We start from the raw sequence: 25,697 nt of genomic DNA on the forward strand, positions 1-25,697 counted from the left end.
GGCTGTGTGGAGCATTTCAAACAGCAGGGGGCGTGAGGCATCCAGTTTTCTTCTCTGACCTCATGCGCAAGGTTACTTTTGGATGCATGTTGCATAACTACATACATACTGCATAAGCGTGCAGCACAAATATAGAAGCCCTTTAGAGCCGCTAGAATGACTACAATGGGACCCCTTTGCAATATTTATTGGAATATTAAATCCAGTGTGAATCCAAATCTACATCATGCCCACTAAGTAAGCTCTGCTACATTCCTTTTTTTGGGGGGGGGGTGACTGCACGCAGAGGCAGACGAGAGTGGGTAGAAATGGCGAGTGAAAATGGTCCATTTATCGAATTATATCAGCTTAATCGGGACTCAGTAGCAGGAATATAAATCACTGTGTTCCCTAAGGATTTATGAGGTTACTGTGACCCTTGATTTTCTTTACAGTCACGCGACCTTCTGCAGTGTTAATCAGTATGCCCCCCCCTCTCTGTTCTGAATGCACAGTGCTGCAAACATGCGTCAGTGTGTTCACATTTCAGCAGAAAGGGGGATTTTTAAGGACGGACTCGTGGAAGCGCCAAGACTGAAATCCTAGCTTTGGAAGGGATGCTGCCTTCAGGTGCTGTGGGAGATATTGATTGTTAGTTGAGTGCGCATGAAGGCGTTAACATTTTGTTTATAGGAACACACAAAAACTGAATGGAGAAACAGGAAAAAACAAAACATCACTTAATCAATTTGTAAGTCGTATAATAACATGGAAATGTTAAGTCAGTTGTAACAGGGGGACCAAGGGAGGGGTGTCAAACATAAGGCCCAGGGACCATAATTGGCCCGCTAGAGACTACAGTGGGGCCCACTATACATCACTGAAAAATGTGAAGGAGGACATAGCTTTTGGACTTTAACTGTACTTTAACAAGTTTCACAGTTTTTCCCGCTGATAAAGATCTCCCCCGTGACTATTTAAATTACACCAACGTAATAAACAATTACATGACAGAAACCTTCCTGGGGTTTTTTTAGTTTTGTTTTTTTATGAAGAGTCAACAGTAGTAGTAAACTAGAAAAACTTCTGTGATTTGACAAAATCTCTCTGTTTTAAAATCGCTGGACAGAACTACTGCAACTTTTAAAATGACTTTTTCTGTCACTTTTTTTTTTTTTTTTTTTTTTTTGAGTAAGCGTTTGCTGTTATGGAGAAAAACTGAGATGTACTAATACTAGAACTAAGACATCTTAGGGATGAAGAGTGCAGTTAAACTTCTTTCAGTGAGCTTCACTGCTCCAAGAGTTTGACATCCCTGATCTAAAGTGTCAAGAAGACATTCTTAAGAAAGGGGAACTGGGAGAAAAGGCTGAGATGTGCCAAATTACACACTAAAAAACCCCTAAAAATCTGTGGCAACCAGTTTTATGAAGTAATGAACTTTGAAAGTTTTGGGTCAAATCATTGTCAGAAAGTATAGAGGAGGTTAGGACAGAGCTACAACAGTGAGTGTCTACGGCCATCTGTAAACACACTGCTGTCATGGTTTGGGTCTGTGTTTCTGAAAGCAGGGTCAGATTTTGTTCGTTACACTAAAACAGTACAAACTCTGTTTTTGCTTTGTGTACTTTATTTCCATTTATTTGTGTACATTCAAATAAGTCGTTGCACTTTTCCTTCTTTTTCTTGGCAAAAATAATAATAATTTAATAGTGATTCGGAAATTGCACTTTTTTTTTAAACCAGCACTCAGATGGTTGGTGATTTTAGTTGAGCATGAAGTGCTGAGTGTTGTTACATCATTTTGTTCTCAGTAAATGACCTCTGTATTGGTAAAGATTTTCAATTTGAATGTTTCACTGTTTAATTTAAGTGTTTCCTTCATTTTTTGAGCAGCATGAAGAAATAGCTCCAAGTCTTAATGGCCAATGAATCGTCCATTCATAAAACAGCCTTGATAATAAGAACAGTTGGAGAGAATTATAATATTTATTGTGTGTTACAGTTTGGTTTCCTCTGTACTTAAATGAAGCACCATTTACAAAGGACACAGTAAGTCTGCAAGTTTGGCTAAAGCCTACTTAAGTCTTTAATTGCACAAGAATTAGCGACTGTATTATTGAAGGGAAAAACTTAATGGCCCCCAATCTTGATGAAACTGCAGCTGTTTTAAGAAGATTGTGCTGCTTAAGTCAAATGTCGACATGTTAGACCGGTCATGTTATCTGATCTGGAGCCAACGTCTTGTTTTTATCTTTGTGCTGACATGGTGTGTTCTTAAAAAACAAATGTGTTTCACAAACATGACGCAACCAAGCACAAAAACCAGGCCCCCGGGGCAGAGGAGGCCTAGATTACTTCAGTTTGTTTACACTGGGCAAAAAAACACTTAACATAAAAGTTATAAACTGCATGTCATTGAGTGAAATAATTATTTAATCAACTGAGTAAAACCAAGTAAAACATGACGTAGGTCTTGGTGGAGAAACCCTTGTTGGTAAGCACAGCAGTAAGTCATTTCCTGATTTGCACAGAGCTCAGTATTTTGGCCCACTCCTCTTTTTACAGAAACTCTAAGTTCTTCTGGTTTTGTGGCTGACGCTTGGCAACTTGAACGTTGAGATTCCTCCACAGATTTTCTGTAGGACTGAGATGTGGCGACTGGCTTGGTTACTCTATGAACTTAATGTTCTTCTTCTTTAACTGCTCCTTTGTTCTCTTTTCTCATCCAACATTTTACAGCACACGGGTCTGTCCATTTGACCCTCAGTGTGGTGAAGTCGTCCTCTACCCTTAGCAGAAAAACAGCCCAAACCATAATGTTTCCACCTCCGTGCCTGAATGTTCTTTGGTTCACACTCAGCATTTTTCTTCCTCCAAACATCTCAGGTTGAGTTGATACCAAAGAGCTGACCACAGCACCTTCTCCCAGGCCTTCTCTGAATCATTTATATGTTCATTGGCAAATTTAAGATGGGGCTGTACACATGCCTTCTTGACCATGCATTTTGAGATAAGTGTCAACCATAGAATTAATTTGTGTTATACATGTTAATAATTAGAGCTATCTATTCTATTATTATCTATTAGAACTATTTGGTTATATTTGATAACTTTGTAATATATTTTATTATTTAATTTAGGTTAGTTAGTTATTCTTCTTACTGCTTGGAGCAACTGTTACCTCACGGATTAATAAAGTATTCTGATTCTGAAGGTTCTCGCTGATGGTATTGCAGGTCTACAGTCTTGCCCCTAATGTCCTTTGACAGCTCTTTGGTCTGTCCCGAGAGAGTCCTTAAATCGGGCTCTAGCTCACTTAGGGGGCTTGGTGGTGGTGCGTGAGAGGGGGAAGAGGTGGAGCTCTGCTATCAGAGCTGTGATGAAGTCCTTGAACGCATCGCGATCAAAAGTACCAGCAGAGCGCTGAGTGACAGTCCTGCTCCACGGTAGCTGCTCCGCGCCAGAGAAACCAGAGCAGAGCAGAGCGAGGCAGGGGTGGGGGGACACGCACAGAGACCGCGTGCAGCAGGATGGGCTCCGCGCACTGCGATGTGCAGTAATTGGGATTAAACCTACCGGACGGCGCTTGGAAACACTCACAGCAGCAGCAGTAGTAATAGTAGTAGTAGTAGTAGTGGAGAGCAGGGGGAGCTCCGCCGCATGTGCTCCTCTGTGTGCGCCTGAAAGAACTTGTTTTGCTCCGTGCGCTGGGCAAAAATCGACCCCCTCCTCCTCCAGAGAAAGAAGCGACCCGGCGGTCATAAACAAACACGATTTCAGATTTAAGCTCCGGGACTCGCAGTTCCAGCAACCCCAAACCGACCTCTGACTCTCCTCTCACATGCCAGCGCCGGTGTGGGGGAGAGAGGCAGAGGAGAGGAGCCGGGGGATGTTTGGATCAGCTCGCTGAACTCGCACAAACACCGACGAGGAAAACGAGAAGAAGTCGCGCTGGTTTTTCACGTGGGGGTTTAAAATAAAGAGATAGAGGAGGAGAGAGATCGGAGGGTGTCATGGAGAGCCAAGCGGGCGAGCAGTACAGCCACGAGGACGTGCGGAAGAGCGGCTACCTCCGCAAGCACAAGTCCATGCACCGGCGGTACTTCGTGCTCCGCGCCGCCTCGGAGCGCGGTCCGGCCCGCCTGGAGTACTACGAAAGCGAGAAGAAATTCCGGGGCAAGGCCCCCGTCCCGAAGAAAGTGGTGGCGCTGGAGACCTGCTTCAACATTAACAAGCGGGCCGACTCCAAGAACAAGCATATGATCGTGCTGTACACCCGGGCAGAGAGCCTCGCCGTGGCCGCGGAGAACGAGGCGGACCAGGACGAGTGGTACCAGGCCATGGTGGAGCTGCAGTGCAGGAGTAAGAGAAGCACATTTGCACACAAACACGCACACATGCACGCTTTTCTGCATGTACACACACACACCCACACAAATATATGTGTGTGTGTGTGTATATATGTATGTATACACACACACACTGGTGTGTTTGGGGCTTTGCACGAGAGGAGAAACGTGGCAATGCGTGCAGAGCAGCGCGAAAGGAGCGCACTGTGGACCGGGACGTGTTTTATTACACAGTTTAAGGATTATTCCCAAGCCCTCACAGACTGCAGTGTCAAGACGACACAGTTGTCCTTTCATTGCTCGTTTCAGGCCGGTTGATGTGTGCACCTTTTAAAGCCTCTGACCGTGGTTTGCGTAAACGTGCGTCTCTGAGCCGCGCGGTGGGGTTTGTATCCTCCAGCACTTCTTACCACGCTGGTGTCAGGCTAGGAGTTTGTTCCTTGTTGTCCAGCACACTTCTTTCGGGAGGGGGAGGGTGTCAATGAGTAGGCCTCAGCTGAGTACGAGTTTGGCCTCCCTGTCCCGAGTTTACTGCTCAAACACACCCTGCCCTCTTGTTTACTCTGCTCTGCTTTTCTGCTGACACTGCTCTGTATTACATCAGGCATTGATCTCAGAGCAGGAGGAACACGTCCCCAAAAACCTGTCGGAGAGAGAAGTGCATTAATATCCGACTGCTAAGTCATTAAACTTTGAAATCCATCTTCTGATTTGATGGGTAACGAGTGAGCAGCCCTGATGTGTCCCATCCAGCTGCAGTAGGTTTGTCCCAAATGGCCTCAAGTACCCCGGGGGGTGAAAAAAAACAGTAATCCCTGTGGGTTTTTCTCAAGTCTTGTCTATCAGCTGCTGTGTAAACACAGCTGTTACAGCTACAGCGGTGAGCACAGCAACTCCAGATCACCTGTTCAGCCTTCCTGGCTCTGAGAGAGTAGATAGGCAACCAGGGACACATGATGCAATCGTGGATGATAAGAGTTCAAGGTGCTTCTCCTTGCACAGGACCTGCTGCTGGGTTACACAAATCAGCTGATTAATGTAGGGGCTGGGGGAGAGCACAGAAATAAATGAGGACAAACTTTATCTTTGTGATAGTCCACTTTTTATTTGGAGCCAGAGGAGTTTTATAATGTCACATATCTGCAGGTGTAAGCCGCTGCTTATGACGGGGAAAGTGACTGGACGTGCACTCCTCCTGTCTAGCATCTAACATTTAATCCAATCTACAGGTGCTCGCGTGGTCACATGTACAGAAAATCCCATTTCATGGCCGTCCTCTAAGAAATCCAAAGTGTCCCAACGAGCCTCTGGCTCGAGCATCATCACGAACAGCCTTTGAAATGACTGATCCCTCGGTGGCTGCTTGTCTCCTTCCTTTGTTTTCCCAGAGTGCTGGGTTTCTTGTGTCTTGTGTAAAGTAAAGGCTGCGGCTGGCTGCAGTGTAAACTCCAACGCTCTTGTGGTATGTGCTGCAGCCTATACACAGTTTCTACTCTTCTAGAAAAAAAATGAGGCCACACACACACACACACACGCACATGTGCACATATGCATGCATGATCCAGGCGTTTACTGAGATGTTGCTGCATGCAACTCTGTAAGGATTCTCGGCCTGCTTTGGTATGTGCACCCCATGCACAGTTTCAAATCTCGCTCGCGCCTCCATGCTCTACAGCCTCGCCTACCCACAGTGACCCCCCCCTCCCCCCCCAGGCTGGGAGAACAATCCCAGCCTGGAGAAAAGTTGAAGCTGAAGCTGAGCCAAAAGATGCTGCACTGTCTGCCTCACTAGTTTCCACAGAACCACGCCCTCGGTGTGATACCTGTTCCACATATCCCCTCTGCACAGCAGCCGGCTGCAAAGGCTGGAGTTTGCAGCGTGCGTGCAGTGAAAGCACGATTAAAACCGCGGATGTCCTTGCTGTTGTACAGTTTCTGCTTCCTCTCCAGGCCTGGGAAAACTACCTAAAGCCGTCCAGGAACAGTTCAATATTGCGCACAGGCTGGTGGTAATTAAACACAAGCCAGCTGCCACGCTGGGCAGGATCCCACTTATTTATTCAGCTGATTCCAGTAAGACCCTTTCAGGCAGCGCGTACAGTATTAGGCTTCAGGGCAGCTATTTGCTCAACTATTAGGAGGCAGTCGAGTGTGTAAAGGTTTAACCTCGATGAAACGGAGCGGAGGCGCGACCCTTAGTCGCCGTGCGCCGGGCAGAACGCGGCACCTTGGGAGCTGTAGTCGGCCTCGGTAAACACTATGATAAAGTCCAAGATTCGTAGCGATCAGCACCGAACAAGAGAGACACACCGTCTACAAACACACACACACACGTTTAAATGTGCCAACATAAACAGAGATTAAAGCAGACTGACTGACAGTCTCTGATTTAGTCCTGATTCTGAAACGCAGAAGATCAGTCGGAAACATTCGGAGCAGGGAGGATCTGTTCCTGCCTGCAGCATCTGCAGAGAAGCAGTTTGCTTATTTATGTTTCATATGAGGCTAAATGTGTTTGATGGACCCTTTGGCCATTTGATAGACTTCACTTTATGTCTGTGGAGGACAGAAACTGCCAATGTATCGGATCAAAAAGTGCATATTTAAAAAAAATAAATAAATAAACATATGATGTAACTAAATTAAAAAGAAATAGCAGCATAAATAAACCCTGAAAATGAATAACAAATAAAATAATTGGATGATTATTACAAAGATAAATTAATATAAGGAGAAAAAAGTGTCACACTGTATTAACTAATGAATAATATTCATTTTGACTATTAGTTGAGTATTTAACGGCAAAATATGTCAAATAATTTTTTTAATGACTCAATAAATGAGTCATTTAAATAATTTACTTAATCACTTTTGATCTTTTTGGTCTGCGTATTATAAGTTCTGGTTGTCTTTTATTCTGTGTTTTCTCTTATTAACCATTTATTTTTGAACTCAGTCCAAGAATTCAGCAGGTGTTTCCTACTTTCTGTAAGTCACGCTGTAGGTTTGAGGAGAACTTGTGTTTTTGAGTGAACCGTCCTTTGTGACGTCCCTCTGAGTCGGAATTAGAAGTCAAATCTCCCCGTCAGGCTGTTTTTATCTCGGAGTGTCGTTCAGCTGCCCCGGCCTCAGAGATCTGGATCTCGCCACTGGTTCGCTGAGCCGACCGATTAAATGTTAAGCCGTGTTTAAACACTGCTCATCTCCCTAATTAGGTGGTAATTATTGTCTCGAGGGTTGGCCGACGTTTGCACAGAGGCTGTGTGCTAATTGAACTTTTTTCCAAATGCCACCATGTCCGTCTCTTTCTTTTCTTAAAAACCCCCAAAACAAAACACATTTTTCCTGCAGAAGTGAAGCTTAACTACAGCTCTCTGTTAGAACCTCAGCCCCGGTTGGTGCGTGCTGAGCTACCACAGAGTATTTCGCCTGCGTAACGACTAGATGCACAGTAACCCTTTGTAATTTCTTTAACTCGGTGAGCTGCAGCCTGACCGGATCTGGTTTGTAGCGATGCTGCAGCTTGTAAAACGTCATGGATGTGAGTCAGAGTCGGCCTTGAGCAATCTGCTTTGTGTCCGCTGGCCAGCTTGGAGCTGAGCTCTCTTTGACTGACAGTAAAGCGAGGCCAGCAGCAACAGCACCCGTTTAATCAATAAGTGCCGATGTGTGGAGCGTGTGTGGCTTTAAATGCATAGGAACCTTTTATAGCAGGCCTCACTGATTAATGTTGCTCGATAGTATCCCATTAACGTTGTTATATTGGGGGTCAGGAAGTTCATGGGCTTTAGAAACAGTGGTAGTAAACAAAAACCTTAATTAGTGCCATGCTGTTCCTGTAGTAACGTATACATGTAGCAGCAGTGAATGGATCACAGTGAACCCGCCCTGTGCCAGTGCTTGTTCTAAAAAAAAAAAAATGTACAAAAAAACATACAAAAACTAAAGCAGCATTTGGGTGTGAGTCATATGACAAGCTTTTCCTTTCATTATACCTTATCTGTGTATGAGGTATAACTTTGACCACAGGCATCAACACTTGGATCGTGAACTAAAAGTAAACTCTGTTATCCTGATTCTTTTTTGGTCTTGTTACAGCTTTGAGGGCACGCTCAGATCGAGCGGGTTGGAGATAAAGCTAGAGAAGCGCAGGAGGGATGGGAAGGATGCTGAAGCTGGAGGAAAAGAGGGAGACAAGGAGGAAGTTCATGGATGTAGTGAAGGAGGACATGCAGAGGGTTGGTGTGACAGAGGATGGTAGGGATAGAGGGAGATGGATGGAGATGATCCACTGTGGCGACGCCTAAAACTAGCAGCGGAAAGAAGATGGTAAAAGCTTTTTATAGATTAGCAGGCGGTTACCACCACACCTTCCTGTAGCTAATCAGCATAAGCAACACGAGCAGCACTGATAAGTCTACGATTACAAATGCAGGTTGCAGAAGCTTTTAGTCAGTGTTTTTTAACGAGCTGCTGTTACCATATTCCTCCTCCTGATGTTTTCAGAGCATCGGTCTGCGCTTTGTAGTGATTTATTTCTAAAATACAAGTTATCCACTTTGGAAATGTTAAAAAAAGACAAAAAACCCAACAACAAAACAAAGCAAACAAACAAAAAATAAAAACCCAAACCCATTGTGTATTGTTAAAAATTCCTTCCGCACAGTCTCATTTTGGTCTGTGCGACACAAAGTTTAGTAACCCAGAGCCTCGCTGACCAATAAAGTCTGAGGCGGATGCCAGCTTGGTGGGTTTCTTGCAGCTTTCTTGCGTGTCCCGGAACGGCGAACCTTAAATGCGTCACCGATAATTTCAGGCAGCCATGCATGTACGTCTGTGCGCTCTCCCGTCTAACCGAGACCACATGTGAAACTAGCTCCGGGCGGATGCTGGTGTTGCCCCCCAAGTGTGGGCCTAGAGAGATGGGTGGGGTGAGGAGGGTTGGGCAGGAGGGGGATTGCAGATGCTTGAAATGGATGAAGATCGAGGAAGTGGAGAGGTTAGAAAAGAGGAAAACGGGTACACATGTCAGCCAGAGATTAGACCAACTGTTTTCACTGCCGGGTGGCTCTCGTCTCTCACAAATACGTGCAGGGATAAAATGTACACAGCTGTCTCCCATCTATCTGAGCTGGTACACTGGTAAGTGAGCGTGGGTGGATCTGGACGGCACAGTAGCTGAGATGGAGGGGTTTTTTTACCCTCACCAATCTCTGTGGAGTCTTTTGTGGCCCTACAGCACAGCGTGCTAGGGCAGTGAGGTCAGAAATTTGAAATAGGACCCAATGAGAGCCAGTCAGCTAATTTCCCCTGATTTATAGGCGGCATTAGCTAACTAAGAAGTTTTAGCTGCAAATTCAAGCATTTTTTTCGTAGATGGTCACTGCTTGATTGTATCTGGACTTCTGCATTGCTGCAGCCAAGTCCCCAGGATTTTGGGGGTAACCACGACAGTGATGAGCCCGCCACTCAGTGAGGTGCTGTCAAGGGATCTAACGGCCTTTGAGGCTAAATATGGCACCTCCTTCACCCCTTCACAACCCCCGTAGCACAAAAGGCTATAGGAAAGCAAGTTTCCCCTCAGTGCCAACAACTCGTAATTGAAATTGCAGTTGAGTAAATTAGCTTGGATTATGGCCTCTTTATGGTCAACCTGTGATCTCGAGGGAGCCAGCTCAAGCGTAGCAAATAAATCGGTGTGAATAGGCGCCAGTGTTGCCCGCGCAGGCTCCCACTCTCCAGGCTTCAGGCTTCCAGTGTGTGCTCACCGCGGACGTGGACTAAACAAGCGGTGCGTGAATAAGCCAGTGTACGTTATCTTCACCTCAAACTGCGAATAAATATGCATGGACTCCCGGACCCGATGCATGATCTGTGAAGGTTGGGACAAGGTTGTCAGAGTGTTTCTGTGTGTGTGTTGCCCGTATTCAACCAGCAGGTTTCATGCGGATGGTTCATTACCTCCAGGTGCTTTCATGTGCATCCGGCTTAGGTCCTTAGATTATCTCCAACTCTGTGTGCGTGTTTTTCTGAGGGTTCATTATGTAGTATAGGGGCGTTGTGCTGCATGGAAGCTGACCGACTGATAAACTCTCCATGCCCCGCTTTCTTTCTGACAAACACCAAAGATACTCGAGAGGAAAGCCGAGGGGGGCGATTCATACTTTATACAGCACTGTGTAAGATCAGGCCCTGAGCTCTGTAATGCTTCATAGGTGTGAATCCACCTGCAAATCTGTAGAACTCTAGGGAAAAAAAACTTTTAAAATACTTTAAGGGTTTTTATTTTTTTGAGGGTTGTCGATTAGAGTACACAGCCAGAGCGGCCTTGAGATAAAGGGTGTTTGTGTAAGTGCTGTTGAGGGCACAGCTGAGGTTTAAGGCTTTGCTTTATTCAAAACAAACAACACGCTCACACTCTCCTCGAGACATTTTAAATGGGTTCTTGAAAAGAAAAAGATACTCTTTAAGGATCGTGCTGCACTGCAATCTGAGTCACTCTCAGAGAGCAGGGGAAAAAAAGAATTTTGAAATAAGCCTGTAATTAGATTCTTTCAGGCAAAGCAATCCCAAAATAAACTTTGAATAACGCTCCTTTTTTTTAATCCCCTTTCTTAATGACACTCTTATATCTCCTTGCAATCTCCTGTAGTCCCTCATTCCATAGGTCCCCGCTGAAAAGTCCTAAAACCGTCTCTTCCTGTTGTAAATCTAAATCGAGGAAGCAAAAAGGACTTCTTGCACAGAGGTCCTCGTGCTCATTCACACACATGGAGAGAAAAGCAGCACATGAAAACAGCCGTGCATGGCCTTGAGTGAGTCATCTAATATAGGGGGAGTGCCACAAACGCGCGCACACACACACACACACAGCCGCGAAGCCGCAGCTTCACTGGCTTTCAACAAAACATCTATTCTAGGTCTCTTTCAAGTCGTGAGCGATCCTCCAATTTTGGGTAAGAAGAGTGGACGGAGACGCGGCGAGACACGTCAGACCTCTCCCTCTTGTGCAATCGCATGTAAAGCTGTTTTGGGATTGGGATCTGGAAAAACAGTTTGCATAACAGAAGCTCAGTTACGTGATGTTCGCTGTGCATGCTGAGGGTCCCGGTCTACATGTGGTTGTCATTTTAGGATTGTTTTTTTTTTTGTTGGTTTTTCTTTTCAACCAGCAGATGCTTGGGGAAACAGAATGAAGCGTCCATAGAAAACCTACTTTGGGCTGTTCCTCATTCAAATGAGGTCGCCACAGCGGGCTGCTCCACATGTTTGATTTGTCAGGTTTTTTTCCCTTTCTTTACACCAGATGTGCAATGTGACAAAACCCCGAAGGGGTTTGTGTCTCCTCTTGGAATTGAACTAGGGAATCTGTGTAAAAACATGGTCATTCTTCTGTTGGAAATTTGAACTTCGAAGGTGGAATTTTCAAGTGGAACAGACAGATTTTTACCTCAGAAAGTCGGAGAAGTCACCAGCCCCGAGATTGTGTACATAAACATTAGTGAAACTGTAAAACTCGTAATCTGGGGATAAAAAAAAAAAAAAAAAAAAAAAAAAAAAAAATCAACACAGCATAGAATCACTTTGTTTTGCATGGTGATATTATATTGATCCGGGGACATCAAATGCAGATTTTATTTTTATTAGGTGCATATAAACGCTCTGGGGGTTCATTGTCTGTACCATCTTTCTGATATAATGTTAGCAAAGCAAACTTACATTAAATTGGCTAAACTGAAAAACTGTCCAACAGTGGACAAACACAGCTTGACAAAGGTGCTTCCTTATTCCGAGCAAACTAATAGCTCAGTTGCATCAGTAAAAAAAGGATAAAGACCTCCTTCATCGCCTAAAAATAAAAAAACTGATTGTAATGAATTTTTTCACATTCTATAACCGATTGCAACTTTTGACTAAATGCTTGCCCAGACATGCGGGTGTTTCACACTCACAACCATGGAGGCAACCTTTCTGCAGACAGTTGCCATCTTACTTGGACTGACTGCAATCTCTCTCAGAGAGATTGTTGAAGGTTTGCAGATAATTTCTGTCTAATTTATAAATGCAGACATATCAGCCTGAATGAGTCCCTGTCAATGAGCACAACTCGAGAAGACTTGACTCAACTTGCTGTGAGCTGAATGTATTCAGGTTATGTTCCTGTGGGACAGGAAGGTTGCTGAGCACAAATATAAAAGTTAAAAGTGAATTTCTGTATATGTAGACAGAAGCCGACATGTGAACATCGATTTCTCAAAGTTAATTGTTGCATTATCAGAAACGGGCTGCATTGAATTGCCAGTATGACCTTTTTGCAACAAAAAAATAACTGGAGTGAGATAATTTTATGTCTTTAAATAAAACAAGATAATGTTTAACTTTGAAGATGTGATTTGCACTTTTAAAAAAGTGATAAATTACAATGTATATTATTGCAATACTTGTAATATCATATTGTGGGTAAAGTATTGTGATAATATTGCATTGTTGGATCAAAACTATAGCTTAAGGCAGTGATTACCACCAATAAGCACTCTGTGGGCTCTTATACAGTTGCTAGAGGTACATGAATCAAAATCAAAAGCTAATGGATAATCAGTTGGAATTGACAGTAAAATAAGTGCACAAATCAACACTAATCCTTTGTGCAGAAAAATAGTTGGGTTAAAGAGCTGGGTTTTTTTTAGTCATGAGGCTTCTTCTATATTTTAGCACCAGTACTGGCCATTAAACAGAAATTTGTGTATAAGAGGTTGTTAAACAGAGACTCACCACTAAATGCAGCTTTTACTGAAGCTGAAGTTGTGTTTGTTCCTTCCAGCTGCTTCAGTTTGAAGCTTCTCAGGATCCACAGGTGCATCTCCACAGGTAGAGAGTTATGTGCATTAATTAAATCGTGTGGCTCAACAGCTGCGACTTGGTGAACTGATCGTAATTATCAAAATGCCTAACTTGGAGAGAAGATCGGTCAGGACTCCTTAATTATTTCTCGCTTGTGCTTATTGAAATCAAAAATATTTTGCTTTGTCTGCGTAAAATCTTGCAGTTTGCAGTATTATATCAATATGGTGCCTCTTTGACCATTAACGTTTAATATATATGTTATATATTTTATCTAAAATTCTGACTTAAAAAGTCCAAAATGATTAACTTAAGATGAAGCTAACAGCTAAAAATACATTTGGCTAAACAAATTGTTAGCCAAACATCGTGGGTAAATGGCTAAAAATTCTAGCTAGCTAAAATTTATAAATTAGAAGAACTGTGTAAATACGACTAACTGATGGTGAACTAAAAGTAAATCAGACGATAAAATGATTCTAGAGAACAAATTTGAACATTGGCTTTGTTGGAACATCAGCAGATATATGTATATAATATATAGCAAACCAGTGGTTTCAATGAGATAACCCTTTTAAAAATAGAACTTTCCTTATTTCAATATGTCGTCTCCTTCAGTATGCCAGATGTGGTAGGTTAATAAGGCAGGTGCTTAAGCTCACTATAAATGCACAAAGACCATCCTGTTCCATTCAAGGGAACAGGTGAGTTCTGATGTTGAGATCTGTTTCTTTAGCCTTGTCATTAGTTTGATTGAGTCTGTGTCATAGATGGTTATCATGCTCAGACATATCCAAACTGGCAACATAACAGAGGTATCTCAGAAATGTGGGACATGTGAAAATAAGTTTCAGGAACTTTTTAGGGTGGTTCCCTGGAGAAGAATACAAAATCCACCCTAAACATGACTCACATAATGTTGTTCCTATAATCCGTGCTAGTCAACAGATGTGACGTCTTTTGTGTGTGGATATAAATGAGCTTAGATGTAAATCTGTCATATATTCAAAGGTAGTGTCACTAGCCGCTAACAATGATTTGCAGTACAACGTAGTATTAAGGTACTTTCCTGGGATAATAGTCAGACAAATATTAGGTGGTTAGATAAGTCCCATGCCTTTGTTTGGCCCCTACTAACTTAGGATCAGATATCACTTTGGGCCGTTTTCTCTTGTGTTTTGGCGTCAGTAGGCCTCTGGTATCTGACTACAGCACACTTAACACAAAGGGTGAATGTGCTGCCTGTGCTGCTGCTTAAAGAAACTTCAATTTATTAGTTTACAAAGCCAGTTTTTATTGTCAGTTCCGCTTGAGAAAATAGCTTTTAAGGGCGTGCCGTTAGGATTCCTGCCAGTGATTTGCATTGTTTGTTTTGGAGAAGCATTTCTTATTAAGCATTTTCCAAGTCGCTTCTCTTAAGGTTTTCCACAGAGCTGTTTTTTTTTTCCTTTCCATAGTCATCATTCTTATGTTCAGCTTCAGTTGTCAAGAGTTTAATTTTCCCACACTGGTGGTATGTGTGCCTCTGTGTGTGTCAGGATGCCTGTGTAGCTGATAAATGAGACCACAGGCATGGAGCCTGCAGGTACAATGATCCAGTCTCACAAGCCAGTGCGTGCCCAGTTTATACTTGGATCTGTTTTAGAAATATATGGAAAGCTCGGCCACAGCACAGCTTACATAATAAAGACAGCTTGCCCTCAACTAACAGGCGTATAATAGAGATTTTATCAGTTGTTTCTTTTATTTACAGGTGCATCAAAGTCATGTCAGTCCTTTGTTGCAACAGCTGTACTTCCCAGTGCTCTTCATAAATCCTCACTTTAATAGTTTAATCTCTTATTTTTCTCTTTGTTGTCATCCCAGTAACCTTTTAATCTCACTCTGTCCCCGTTCTGTCCCTCTAGGTAAGAATCCTAATGACGGCAGCGGTGCAGGAGACTATGGAGTGCCTAATCCTGGACCAGCATTCAAAGAGGTATGGCAGGTAAAGGTATGGCCCAAAGGCCTGGGTCAGGCCAAGAACCTGGTTGGCATCTACCGCCTTTGCCTGACCGACAAGACGGTGAACTTTGTGAAGCTCAACTCTGATGCTGCCGCCGTGGTGCTGCAGCTGATGAACGTGAGACGCTGCGGCCATTCAGAAAACTTCTTCTTCGTTGAGGTGGGACGCTCTGCAGTGACAGGCCCGGGCGAGTTCTGGATGCAGGTGAGCCTGTAATCTACAGTTCTGTTCATGTTGATGGTTATTTTCATTCTCCAATCCTACTCATATCTTAAAAGCCCGCAATCAGCAGAGTTAAAGAAATGTCAAAGTTTTGTCAGAGTAAGGCTTCACGGGTTTGAAAAAGGAGACTAAACAGAGTTTCCATGACAATCTAAGATTTAGATACAGAGCACTTTGTCTTTAAGATGTTAGTGGTTTAATGTGCAGTAGTTTTTAACTTTGAATACATTATGTGAATATAAAATCGATCATATTGTGATTTCATTCCCTTTATCAGATGCTTTTTGCCTCTTGTCCTAGGTGGATGATTCAGTAGTCGCCCAAAACATGCATGAAACCTTGCTAGAGGCCATGAAGGCGTTGAGTGAGGAGTTCCGCCAGCGCAGCAAGTCTCAGTCCAACTCTGGCCCTGGAGGAGGTGCTACTGCTTCTAACCCCATCAGTGTTCCCTCACGCCGCCACCACCCAAACCCTCCTCCTAGCCAGGTTGGCTTCACCCGCCGGCCCCGAACCGAGCCTCCTGGAGGAACTAACAGTGGAGCACCCATCAACTGTGCCAACGCTTCTCCCACACCAAGGCATAGCTTCCCAAGGTCTCGCACTGCAAGTGATGGGGGGAAAGGGGAGGATGGGATAACAGGTGCCACACCGATCCATGGGGTGAACTCCAGCCCCTCCACCAATGGCTCCTGCTCTAACACCCCAATCCTCAGATCAAAATCAGCTCGTTCAGCACCCACCACAACTGCTAAAACTCCTTTAGGGTTGATGCGCTCTATCTCGACCCCAGCTCCTTCCCCAGCTCCAAGTCTGTCCTCTAGTTCTGGTCATGGCTCAGAGTTTGGAGGCTTAACGTCTTGTGCTGGTGCTCCGGGGTCTGGAGCCTACAGTCGTATTCCCTCTCATCGAGCCTCTGTCTCAGGCTCACCCAGTGACTACGGCTCCTCAGACGAGTATGGTTCAAGTCCTGGAGATCACACGCTCCTACCTTCTCCTAGCCTCCCTGGAAGCTCTGTTGGCAGTGTCAGTAGTCAGTCCCTCAGTGAAGATGGGGCCAACTATATCCTAATGGGCCAACGTGGTAGCAGTGGTGGTGGCAACAGTAATCAAGGAAGTGGCTCCCAGCAAACACCAGGAACACCAACCTCTGGCTCCCAAACTAAAAGAGTTCTACGCCGCTCCTCCAGCCGAGAATGTGAAGCTGAACGCAGGCTGCTGAGCAAGCGGGCCTCCTTACCTCCTATGGCCCTGGAAAGGCTGGCTCCACGTCAGCGCAGAGCCGAGGAGCCAGCAGATGACGATTCGGCCGATTACGCTATCATGTCAAGAAGCACGAGCCGAGAGTCTTTTACTTCCACCTGCTCTTCTACACAGAAGGAATCTGCCATGAGTGCTGGGTCGGCAGGGGGAGGAGGCGGGTACTTGGATGTGGCAGGAGAGTTTAAAGCTGAAGGCACTGGAGGAGCAGGTGGTAGTGTAGATTTAGGCGTGGACAATGGGTACATGTCAATGCTACCTGGAGTTACTCAGCCTCCGACGTCCCTTTCCCAGTCACTGGCCGTTTCGGTCCCCGACTCAGACTCCAAACCTGCTGATGATTACATGGCCATGACTCCTAACAACAGCGTGTCGCCTCCACAGCAGATTCGACCTCCACCAACTTCTGATGGCTATATGATAATGTCCCCTAATAGCAGCTGTTCCCCTGACCAGCGTGGAGGTCTCTCCGGTGGGGCTTGGGTGGGCAGTGGCAGTGCAGACAGCAGGCCAGGCAGTGACTATATGAACATGTCTCCAATTAGTGCACGTTCTGTAAACGGCAGTCCCCCACCTCCTGAGCACTCATCACATTTGGAGACCAGTCCGCAGCAACATGGTCCCAAGATGGTGTACTCTTACTATTCCCTACCCAGGTCTTATAAACATAGCCCCTCTACCGGACACTTTGATGATGGTCCTGGACGAGGAAGAAGGCCCAATGGGAGTTCTAGGAGGGGAATGGGTGGCGGTAAACCTATTAGAGGGGTTCAGGAGCAAGCAGCAGTTGGTAATGCAGTAGTTGGACGCCACCTGTCTCTCTCATCTTCCTCGTACTCCTCCAGCTCAGCCAGCAGTGAAAGTCTGGGTGAGAGCGACGAGCGAACTACCCAGGCTTTGAGTAACGTGACTGGGGGAACTCAGTCCAAGGATGGGAGTAAGCAGCAGCAGAGAAGAGGCTCTGGTGGGTTGTCCAAGCAGGGTAGCTATACTAGAAGCAGACCTGTTAGCCTGTTTGTTGACGTATCCAAAGCGAACACTCTTCCTAGAGTTCGTGAGAACCCTCTGCCACCAGAACCTAAGAGCCCTGGGGAGTATGTAAGCATTGAATTCAAGGGGGAGAAGGGCAATCCGACTGGGATAGGATTAGGTCGTGGTAGGGGTCTAAGGCATGGATTATCGCTGCCTCATGGCTCCAGCAGCCAGCAGCCTCAACAGAAGCCATCTTCTTCCTTTGGAAACTTTATACCCCTTTCCCGTAGCCCATCTGCCCCGATCACTCCACCAGCTGCCTCTGAATACGTCAACATGGACCTGGGCCCTTCTCCATCGCCCTCACCCCTCTCTCTTACCCCGCTGGTTTTCCCCTCTTTCCATACCCCTCCCACACCCCCAACGCTTGCTCATGCCCCTAAACCCTGTAATGAGGATAATACTGAACCTCATGAAGATGAGGTTGAAGTGGCAGAGGCCCCACTTAGGAAAAACAGAGAAAGCGTTCCATCAGTGACCAAATCCGAGTCTCCTACATCATGTGGAGACTACACAGAGATGGCCTTCAGTTTGAATAACAACCCTGTCCCCCGGTCATCATCTAGCGTCTCCCCAAAAGGCCCATCTCCCACCAGGGATGATACATCTGTGCTGCCACGGGGTCTAGACTTTCCCCTATCCAAAACAGGACCCAACCCAGACCAGGGAGCTAAAGTTATCCGGGCCGACCCCCAAGGACGCAGACGGCACTGCTCAGAAACCTTCCTTGCCTCAACTTCCCTCTCCACCTCTACCTCGACTTCTTCCTCAACTGCTTCCCTCTTTCCTGAACACCAGTCTGTAGCCCGCCGGCTGGGCTTTGAAAGCATGCTGTGGGGGAATGGTGTTGTGACTGAATCTCCCACTCAGTTCCCCCTTCCTGGACAGCAATCTCTTCCCACAAATGCTCAGACCTCATCTGCAGAGCAAGGCCTTAACTACATAGACTTGGATTTGGCCAACAAGGAGAGCCCCCACGTGGGACTGGATGGGCCCTCTGGCAACCAGGCCCCATCTCGCCTCTTCTCTGGACTGGGTTCTGGTTCTGGGGTGGGGGCGGCAGGTGCATCAGTCGGCAGCAGTGGCAGTGGCAGCTCCAGCCTGAACACGTACGCCAGCATTGACTTCTACAAATCAGAGGAGCTGCGGACGCACCAAAATGGAAGCAAGGAGGGAACTGGTAAGATATGCTATTTTTTTCCCCCCTTCATGTCTTTGTCTTCATACAAAGACAAAGACATCTCTATGTCACCACTATGCTCATAGGTTTTCTGTCTCTCTTTCTTTTCCTGCAATCACATGGCTCAGAATGAAAAAAAATATGCTTTCAAGATAATCCAATAGAGCACAGCCTCCCTATCCATCGATGTTTGTATTCAAACTTTACCTGGCGCCAGATTGAAATGTAGAGACTTGTTTATTTGTGTGACTGTCTGCATAATCTGCAGTAAGAGCCAAAGCTTAGCTGTTCTGACAAATCATGAATTGATTTACCTCTCTGAGCTTTGGTGTACAGAAACTCTTCACCTGATATGATTAGATAAGGTGTTAAAGGTCAGACAGACTCCTGAAATATCAGTAAATATCGAAGTTGTGGAAATTGCTATTGATCTGAGGCTTCTTGAATATTGTCCATGCATGCTCAGTGCTGCTTTTCCCTATTGGGAGTTTAAAAGCAGAACTGGGATCCGTTTTTAATACGTTTATGACAAACATCAGAATCATTCTGCTCTGATTGAGCCATTGTTTGTTGAGGAGAAGAGCTGTCTGAGACATCTCGCTGCAGTCCCACTCTTAGCAAAGGAAACCATTCACAATTGCCACTGAAGCGTTCTGCTTTAAGTTCAATAAAGATGAACTTTGACCCTGTTTTCTGTTGACCTGTCAAATTAAAATGGTCCATTATGACACTTGAGGAGATTGCTGTGAGAGAAAGAAATTTTGAATTATAATTCAGATTTTTTTTTTATCATCTTCTTCTTCTTTTTTTTTTTGCACTTCTAGAGCTCTAAAACGTATGTAGGAAAGTATGCAAAGACTTGAAAGAAGTTCCAGGTTTGTAGATTTGGCCCTGAAAGCATTGTGTGCTGTGATTTGTGCATTACTTAATCTAAGCTGAAAGCTTTGAATGTTTAGTTGAGCCCACTGCAGAGTTAACAAAAATGTTTTATGATGAGTGTTTTCCTGTAATCACATACACTTTATGTGTAGAGTTCCTGCTGCATTTAAAGTCAGCATTTTTTTTCTCTGCACATTCAATGAGGTCATCGAGGCTGGATAATGGATTTTCATTGTATTTACATTTTCTCCTCCTGTGTGGAGCAATTTTCTAGCTGTGGGGGACCACCGTGGCTAAACAATGCCTTAACTAACTCCCTTTGAGGCATTTTCCTCATAGAAAAACATTCCCTTTGAACCTCTGTCTGCACTAAATTGGCCCGTTAAGCAACGGACGCCTGCAGTTTAAGCAGATAGAGCAGCATTTAAATGGAGATGGGGGGAATTTATATGCATCAGTAAAACACTCAGTAGTCTTGCTTAAGCTTCCACAGTGGGTCTCTTGTGATGCATGCATCCTGTCAAGCCTCGCCGCTTATGAAGCCCTGTTTGCTTCCACGTGATTTGCACCGTGGGCCGTGCTGGACCTAAATCCTCTCTGGGATTTTTTTCTTTTTTGTTGTTTTTTGTGGTAAACGTTGGAATCAATGAAGAATTTGAGGCATTAGCAGAAATTCATCATGGGATCCTTCAGTGAGCGCGGCTCAACAGTTGGTTTTCATTCCACGGATGGAAATGAACCACCGGCTTGTGTCCATACCTTGCTGCGTTAGTTTTATTTGGAGACGTGAGGCTGTCTCTGTGGAAGATGCATGAGTTTTCTGTGTATTTTACATCGAGATGCTAGCATGCTACCGCAGAAGGACCATATGGGTTCTGGCTGCTGAGAACATCAGCGGTGCAGCGTTTGGGGCGGGAGGGGGGGAATGTTACACATTGGCTGTGAATGTTGAGATGGGGCCAGTCCTCACTCACACAGCTCTCAAATGCCTCTGTACAGTGTTCCTCCTCCTTTCATCCCTCCCCCTCTTTCCTCCTCCTCCAATAAATGATCCTTTTGTTCAAGTGTTTTTGCCGCGGTGGGCTGGCAGGCCTCAGCAGGACCAAAACCCCAAGACTACTGGACTCTCCTGAAACTTTTTTTCTCATGTACTCTGTAATTTGTGCCCTTCAACTTACTTTTTTTTCTTATTTTACTCTTTATTCCTGCATTCATCTTTCCTCTGGACAGCTTGCATTCATCACATCTACTGCTTGTCCTCGCTCCTCTTCTTGCCTGATAGATTTTTGAAATTCCTTCCCTCCCTTCTGTTCACTACATGCACTATTGTTCAACATTTTTTTTCTTTTGCTGAAGACGTCCTTTGTCTTTCTGCCTCCCCACTCACACTGTTTCAGCACAGTCCTTTAAGAGCAGGCACGTTTGGAAAACGCATCTTGAGCTGAGATGTTGTTGTTTTGCTGCAGCAATGCGAGAAAGAAACGCAGACATGGAGAGATGGTACATAACGTCCAATCTGTCGGCTTCTACACAGAAAAATACAGTTTTGAAAGGATTAATTATCTTGTCTGTGTCAATCCAGTATGTGTGTGTGTTTTTTAAGGAGTTCAGATCTGCTGTAATTACAGGGCTTTTTTTCCAGCAGGCACCAGCTTGTATAGGAAGAGACTGTATATGTCTCAGGGGTGCGTTCTTTTGGCTCTGAGGGGCAAAGGCTAAAATTGAACATCCGTAGTGGGACGAGAGCCAGAAACACTCCTTTTGGACTCCAGTTATGCAATAAGTAGCGTTTAAAAATAACCCGTCACGGTTGGGGAAACGAGGAAAAGGCAAACTGAGCTACTTCAAACCCAGTTCGTCTTTTAGAATAACAACACAAAAAAATGAATCAGTTGCAACAAATTTGGGTGAATTTTATGGAGACAGTTTGAGCATTTGTGCTGCGTTTTACAGATGCTGAACTGGTGTCGTGCTGATTTATTTATTTATTATTTTCTTTTTTGTCCCGTGTAATGGAGGAGTTTGGTGACCTTCAGCAGAACTGAGTGAAACATTAGATTATGAAGTGGAGAGGATGTTTTTTTTTCTTTTGGGGACAAATTAAATCAGTGATCGCTTGCAGCATTTTCTCCAGGAAAACCATGTGAATTAATTTTATTATCTTTTTCCTCAGAGGCCAATTATTTTATTTCTTCACCATCTGGAGGGGGGATCTCTGTTCCAGTCCATAAGGATGCCTTATAGGAATTTTCAACCAAACATATCGGTAGTATTCAGTTAAGCCTAGATGTGATTGGTAAGTTGAGGTATACAAAGCCTGCCACACTCTGATTTAGTCACTAGGTATTCTCCTCATCTTACCCTGAACTCTGAATGAAGTTATTGGCATGAAGTTTGACTCTTTGGAGAGGCAGCTTATTATTTTAATTCACTATTTATTTGCCACTACCTTCCTCAGTGCGTGGCAAGTAAAACATTTGTAAAGAAAAAACTGTTAATGGTGTTATTTTGTAACTTTAAGAAAGTGTGCATACGTTAATAGACGATGATGTCAGAGACGTTTCTTAGATTCATGATAAACTGAGTTTGCCACTATAGATTCATGGTGCACTTTCACATATATTAATATGTGTGACTGACAGTTGCAAAGACTTCGTGGTTCTCAGCTGATATCCAAAAACTTATGTTAACTAGTTACAGTCAGCCAAATTCATCAGCCTCATGATATATGAACTACAGGTGTACGTGTTTCTCTTGTGTTGGATGCACTCTGTGGGGCGATGCTGTTGGTCATTGGCAATGTCACAATGAGGGACGATGGGGGAACTGGACAACGGAGCAAATCGCCCAACCCTAGCATGCACCTCCTTTCACAGATGATGTGCACAGTACACATTGTGGTGTTATTACAAATGGTGAGACGTAATTTTACTGCAGTATTTCCAGTGGTTTGAGAATGTATTTCTGGTGGTGGATGGTTTGGCTAAAGGATTTACAGATGTTTCCTTAATGCTTCACTAGCAGGCTATGTGTAGCAGAAAGCATCTTGAATATTAGAACTACTCATCCAAACCACATCGTGCACACATACAGAGATTCCTTGATTTAGAGACATCGCAGAGATGAACTTCTCACCTTTAACCTGTGATTACATACTACATAATTTTGTAATGTCAGCACTAGTTTGGAAACAGCTATGTTGCAATATGCAACTTGTGATTGGGCTGATTACATTATAAATATATGCACTGAATATCTTAAAATATATCTAAAAGTGGTTTGTCTTGTGTTCTAGTTGCTGTTTTACTTTTTACCACGTTGCTGAATTTTTGTAGATCCCAGCAAATTCAATTTATGACTATTGTGCCATTATTACCAATGAATGATGGAGGAAAGGGTAATTATCCTAAGGTGTTATCGAATTATACAAGTGTTTATTTAGCACTACTCTTTGAGCAGCCGAATGACGCTCCGATCTACAGCAAACCTCACATTTGTAAATTCCTCACAGTTTTCCAGAGTGCGACAGGCTTGTCTCGCTGTGCATGTAATCCAAACCAGCGCCAGGTTAGACTGACAGCACTAGTGGTGTTATGTAAAACAGACCCACATGGCTGGGACACGACCCCCGGAGAGGGTGAAGCTCAGGGCACGGAGTGTACGTATGCATTTGTGCTCCAAGTTGTTTATCAGTTGTGATTTCTGTTTGTGCTGGAGGCAGACCGAGCTCCAGCCTGCTCCGAAGAGTTAGTCTCGGAGCGCAGTGACACACAACTCGGCTCATATTTATGCAGAGCATAACTGCACACAGATGTGCAGCAGGACAAAACATGTGGTGGCTGAATCCAAGCATCATATGTGACTGCAATTCTTAGCAGTTCATCAGGATGGTGTTAAGAATTTGAGTGCTACCGGTGTTATTTGCTCTTAAAATGGTATGTATCTATTTAGTGTTAGAGCCTTCTGGTTCGAGGGAGACCATCGGCAATACCATTACTTACAGCAATTTCATAATCCCAGATTTATGTACCCCTTAGCCTCCCAGATTCTCCTCTCTGGTATTCATCTGTTGTACAGTTGGCTGTACGGATGACAAACACGACTAGGTGGGAGGTGCACCCCTGCATCTCATGATTACATAATGCATAATATGCTGGAAATTAGCTTGAATTTTGCACACTGCAAATTAAATGTTCCTTCATTAGGCTAATTCCAGAATAATGCAACTGATTTGCCCCCCAGGAGGAGATCCAGAAAAAAAAAAAAAGCATTGTAGTTGCACAAGAACATCTGAGAGGTTTAGTTCTGTGGGGTTTTGTGAAATATATTATTCCTCCCACGGTTATTTAGATTTTTTCGATAACTTCTGGATTTGAGGGGTTTGTTTTGTTTTTGTTTAAGTCAAGGTTGTGTCCTCTGAAGTCCAGTGTGCATTGTTTGGGTGGTCCGTTCAGGGAGTTACTAAACTCACACCGCACATAGCAACAAGCCTCCTCTGTTTGGGTTTTGGGGGAGGGTTGAAGGTTGTGCATGCGTGTGTGTGCGTCCCGCTGCACGCGTGTTTGTGGGAGAACTCCCTCCACCTCCCCCACTGACTTCAGTCATATTATGATGTCATCTGTGTGCATCGCCATGGTCCAGTCGGGTGAATCCAAAAGCTTGAGGGGTAATTTGGGTTGATTACTAACACATATACTCCCACATAGCTTTGTGAGCACACCTACTTATTATGCAGAAATGCAGAATTCACTACACTGCGGTAATGGTTAGCGACAGTCAGCCGTGTGAGCCTGAAAGTATAAAATCTCCAGACTAGCAACAGTACCCCTTATTTCTCTTAAAAATCTGCCCCTAGGCCTTTGGTATTATTCATATATTGTTAAAAACACTGCTTACAGTACGTAACTTAAGCTGAGAGAAGACTGCAGACAAACTGGGATCAGGTTACGGAAAGCCACGCCGCGACAAATTACTGCACACGCAGTGCTGTGCATGCATAGGTGTATTCTCACCTTGGGTCATGTAGTAGTCAGTAGGTTCAACATAAGAACGAAGAACAAGAGAATCTTAATTGAAATTAAGATGATGTTACTGATGGGGCGGGGCAGCAAATCCAGACATTTGATTCTGAATGCGTGTGGATCATGTATCCAGATGTTTGCTCCACAGTGAACACAAAGCTTACAGTTTGTAAGTTGCCAGAGGCACACACACAGACCAATTTTATTAAAGGTTATTAAAGAGACTCGTTAAAAATCACGGTCTGATGAAGGATCTGAAGTTGTGTTTCTTGCTTCCAGCTGTTTGTAGAAGTCTTTCTGGTTAGTTCATTAAATATATACAACTTTATAGAGATCCCTAGAGAAGCAGGAAGCACCGATTTGATATTTAGACGGGATATCGGTGGGATCTTTTTGCATTTGTATGTTTTTTTGGGTTTTTTTTTGTTTTTTCATTAAACTGATCAAATTAGTTTTCATGGCTCTTGGCTTTTGTCTCTCTCTTTAAACCAAGACTGATGTTGCCTTACACATGAAAGAGCCATTAGAGTTAATAATTCAACCTTGGTGTTGGACTGGTGTTCAGTATTGACAGATACCCCTAATTCAAGCCAGGTCAAGTCAGTGTTATTTATATAGCACTAAAGCAAAACAACAGTTGCCTCAATGCGTTTAATATTATAGGTTAAAGACAGAGAAAACCCCAACAATCAGACGACTCCCTATGAGCAAGCATTTGGCAATAGTGGGAAGGAAAAACTCCCTTTTAACAAAGGGAACTAGGCTCACGGAGAGGCAGCCATCTGCCGTCACCAGCTGGGGTTTAAGCCAAGGTATCTGTTTCATATTGGAACCAGTAAAAGCTGGATCAGTGCATCCTGACTCAAAAAGAGCATTAACTCAACACCTATTAGGTTTAAATCCTAATCTTGTGTAAGGGGTCAGAAGCC

The 25,697-nt window shown here is 44.3% G+C and overlaps 1 protein-coding gene across 1 annotated transcript in view; it reads left to right on the forward strand.

The window, feature by feature from the left end:
• The first annotated feature begins 67 nt into the window (after nt 1-67).
• The window catches only part of LOC146391282 (insulin receptor substrate 1-B), a 53,399-nt gene continuing 27,769 nt past the window's right edge, over nt 68-25,697 (forward strand). The window contains exons 1-3 of the mRNA XM_084924151.1: nt 68-4,344; nt 15,080-15,381; nt 15,700-18,868. Of these exons, the coding sequence (XP_084780277.1) occupies nt 3,996-4,344; nt 15,080-15,381; nt 15,700-18,868 (3,820 nt within the window). The 5' untranslated portion in view covers nt 68-3,995. The remainder of the gene's footprint in view (nt 4,345-15,079; nt 15,382-15,699; nt 18,869-25,697) is intronic.

Source organism: Perissodus microlepis, chromosome 3, assembly GCF_051167445.1.
Source record: "Perissodus microlepis isolate ML-2025 ecotype Zambia chromosome 3, ASM5116744v1, whole genome shotgun sequence".
Taxonomy (NCBI): domain Eukaryota; kingdom Metazoa; phylum Chordata; class Actinopteri; order Cichliformes; family Cichlidae; genus Perissodus; species Perissodus microlepis.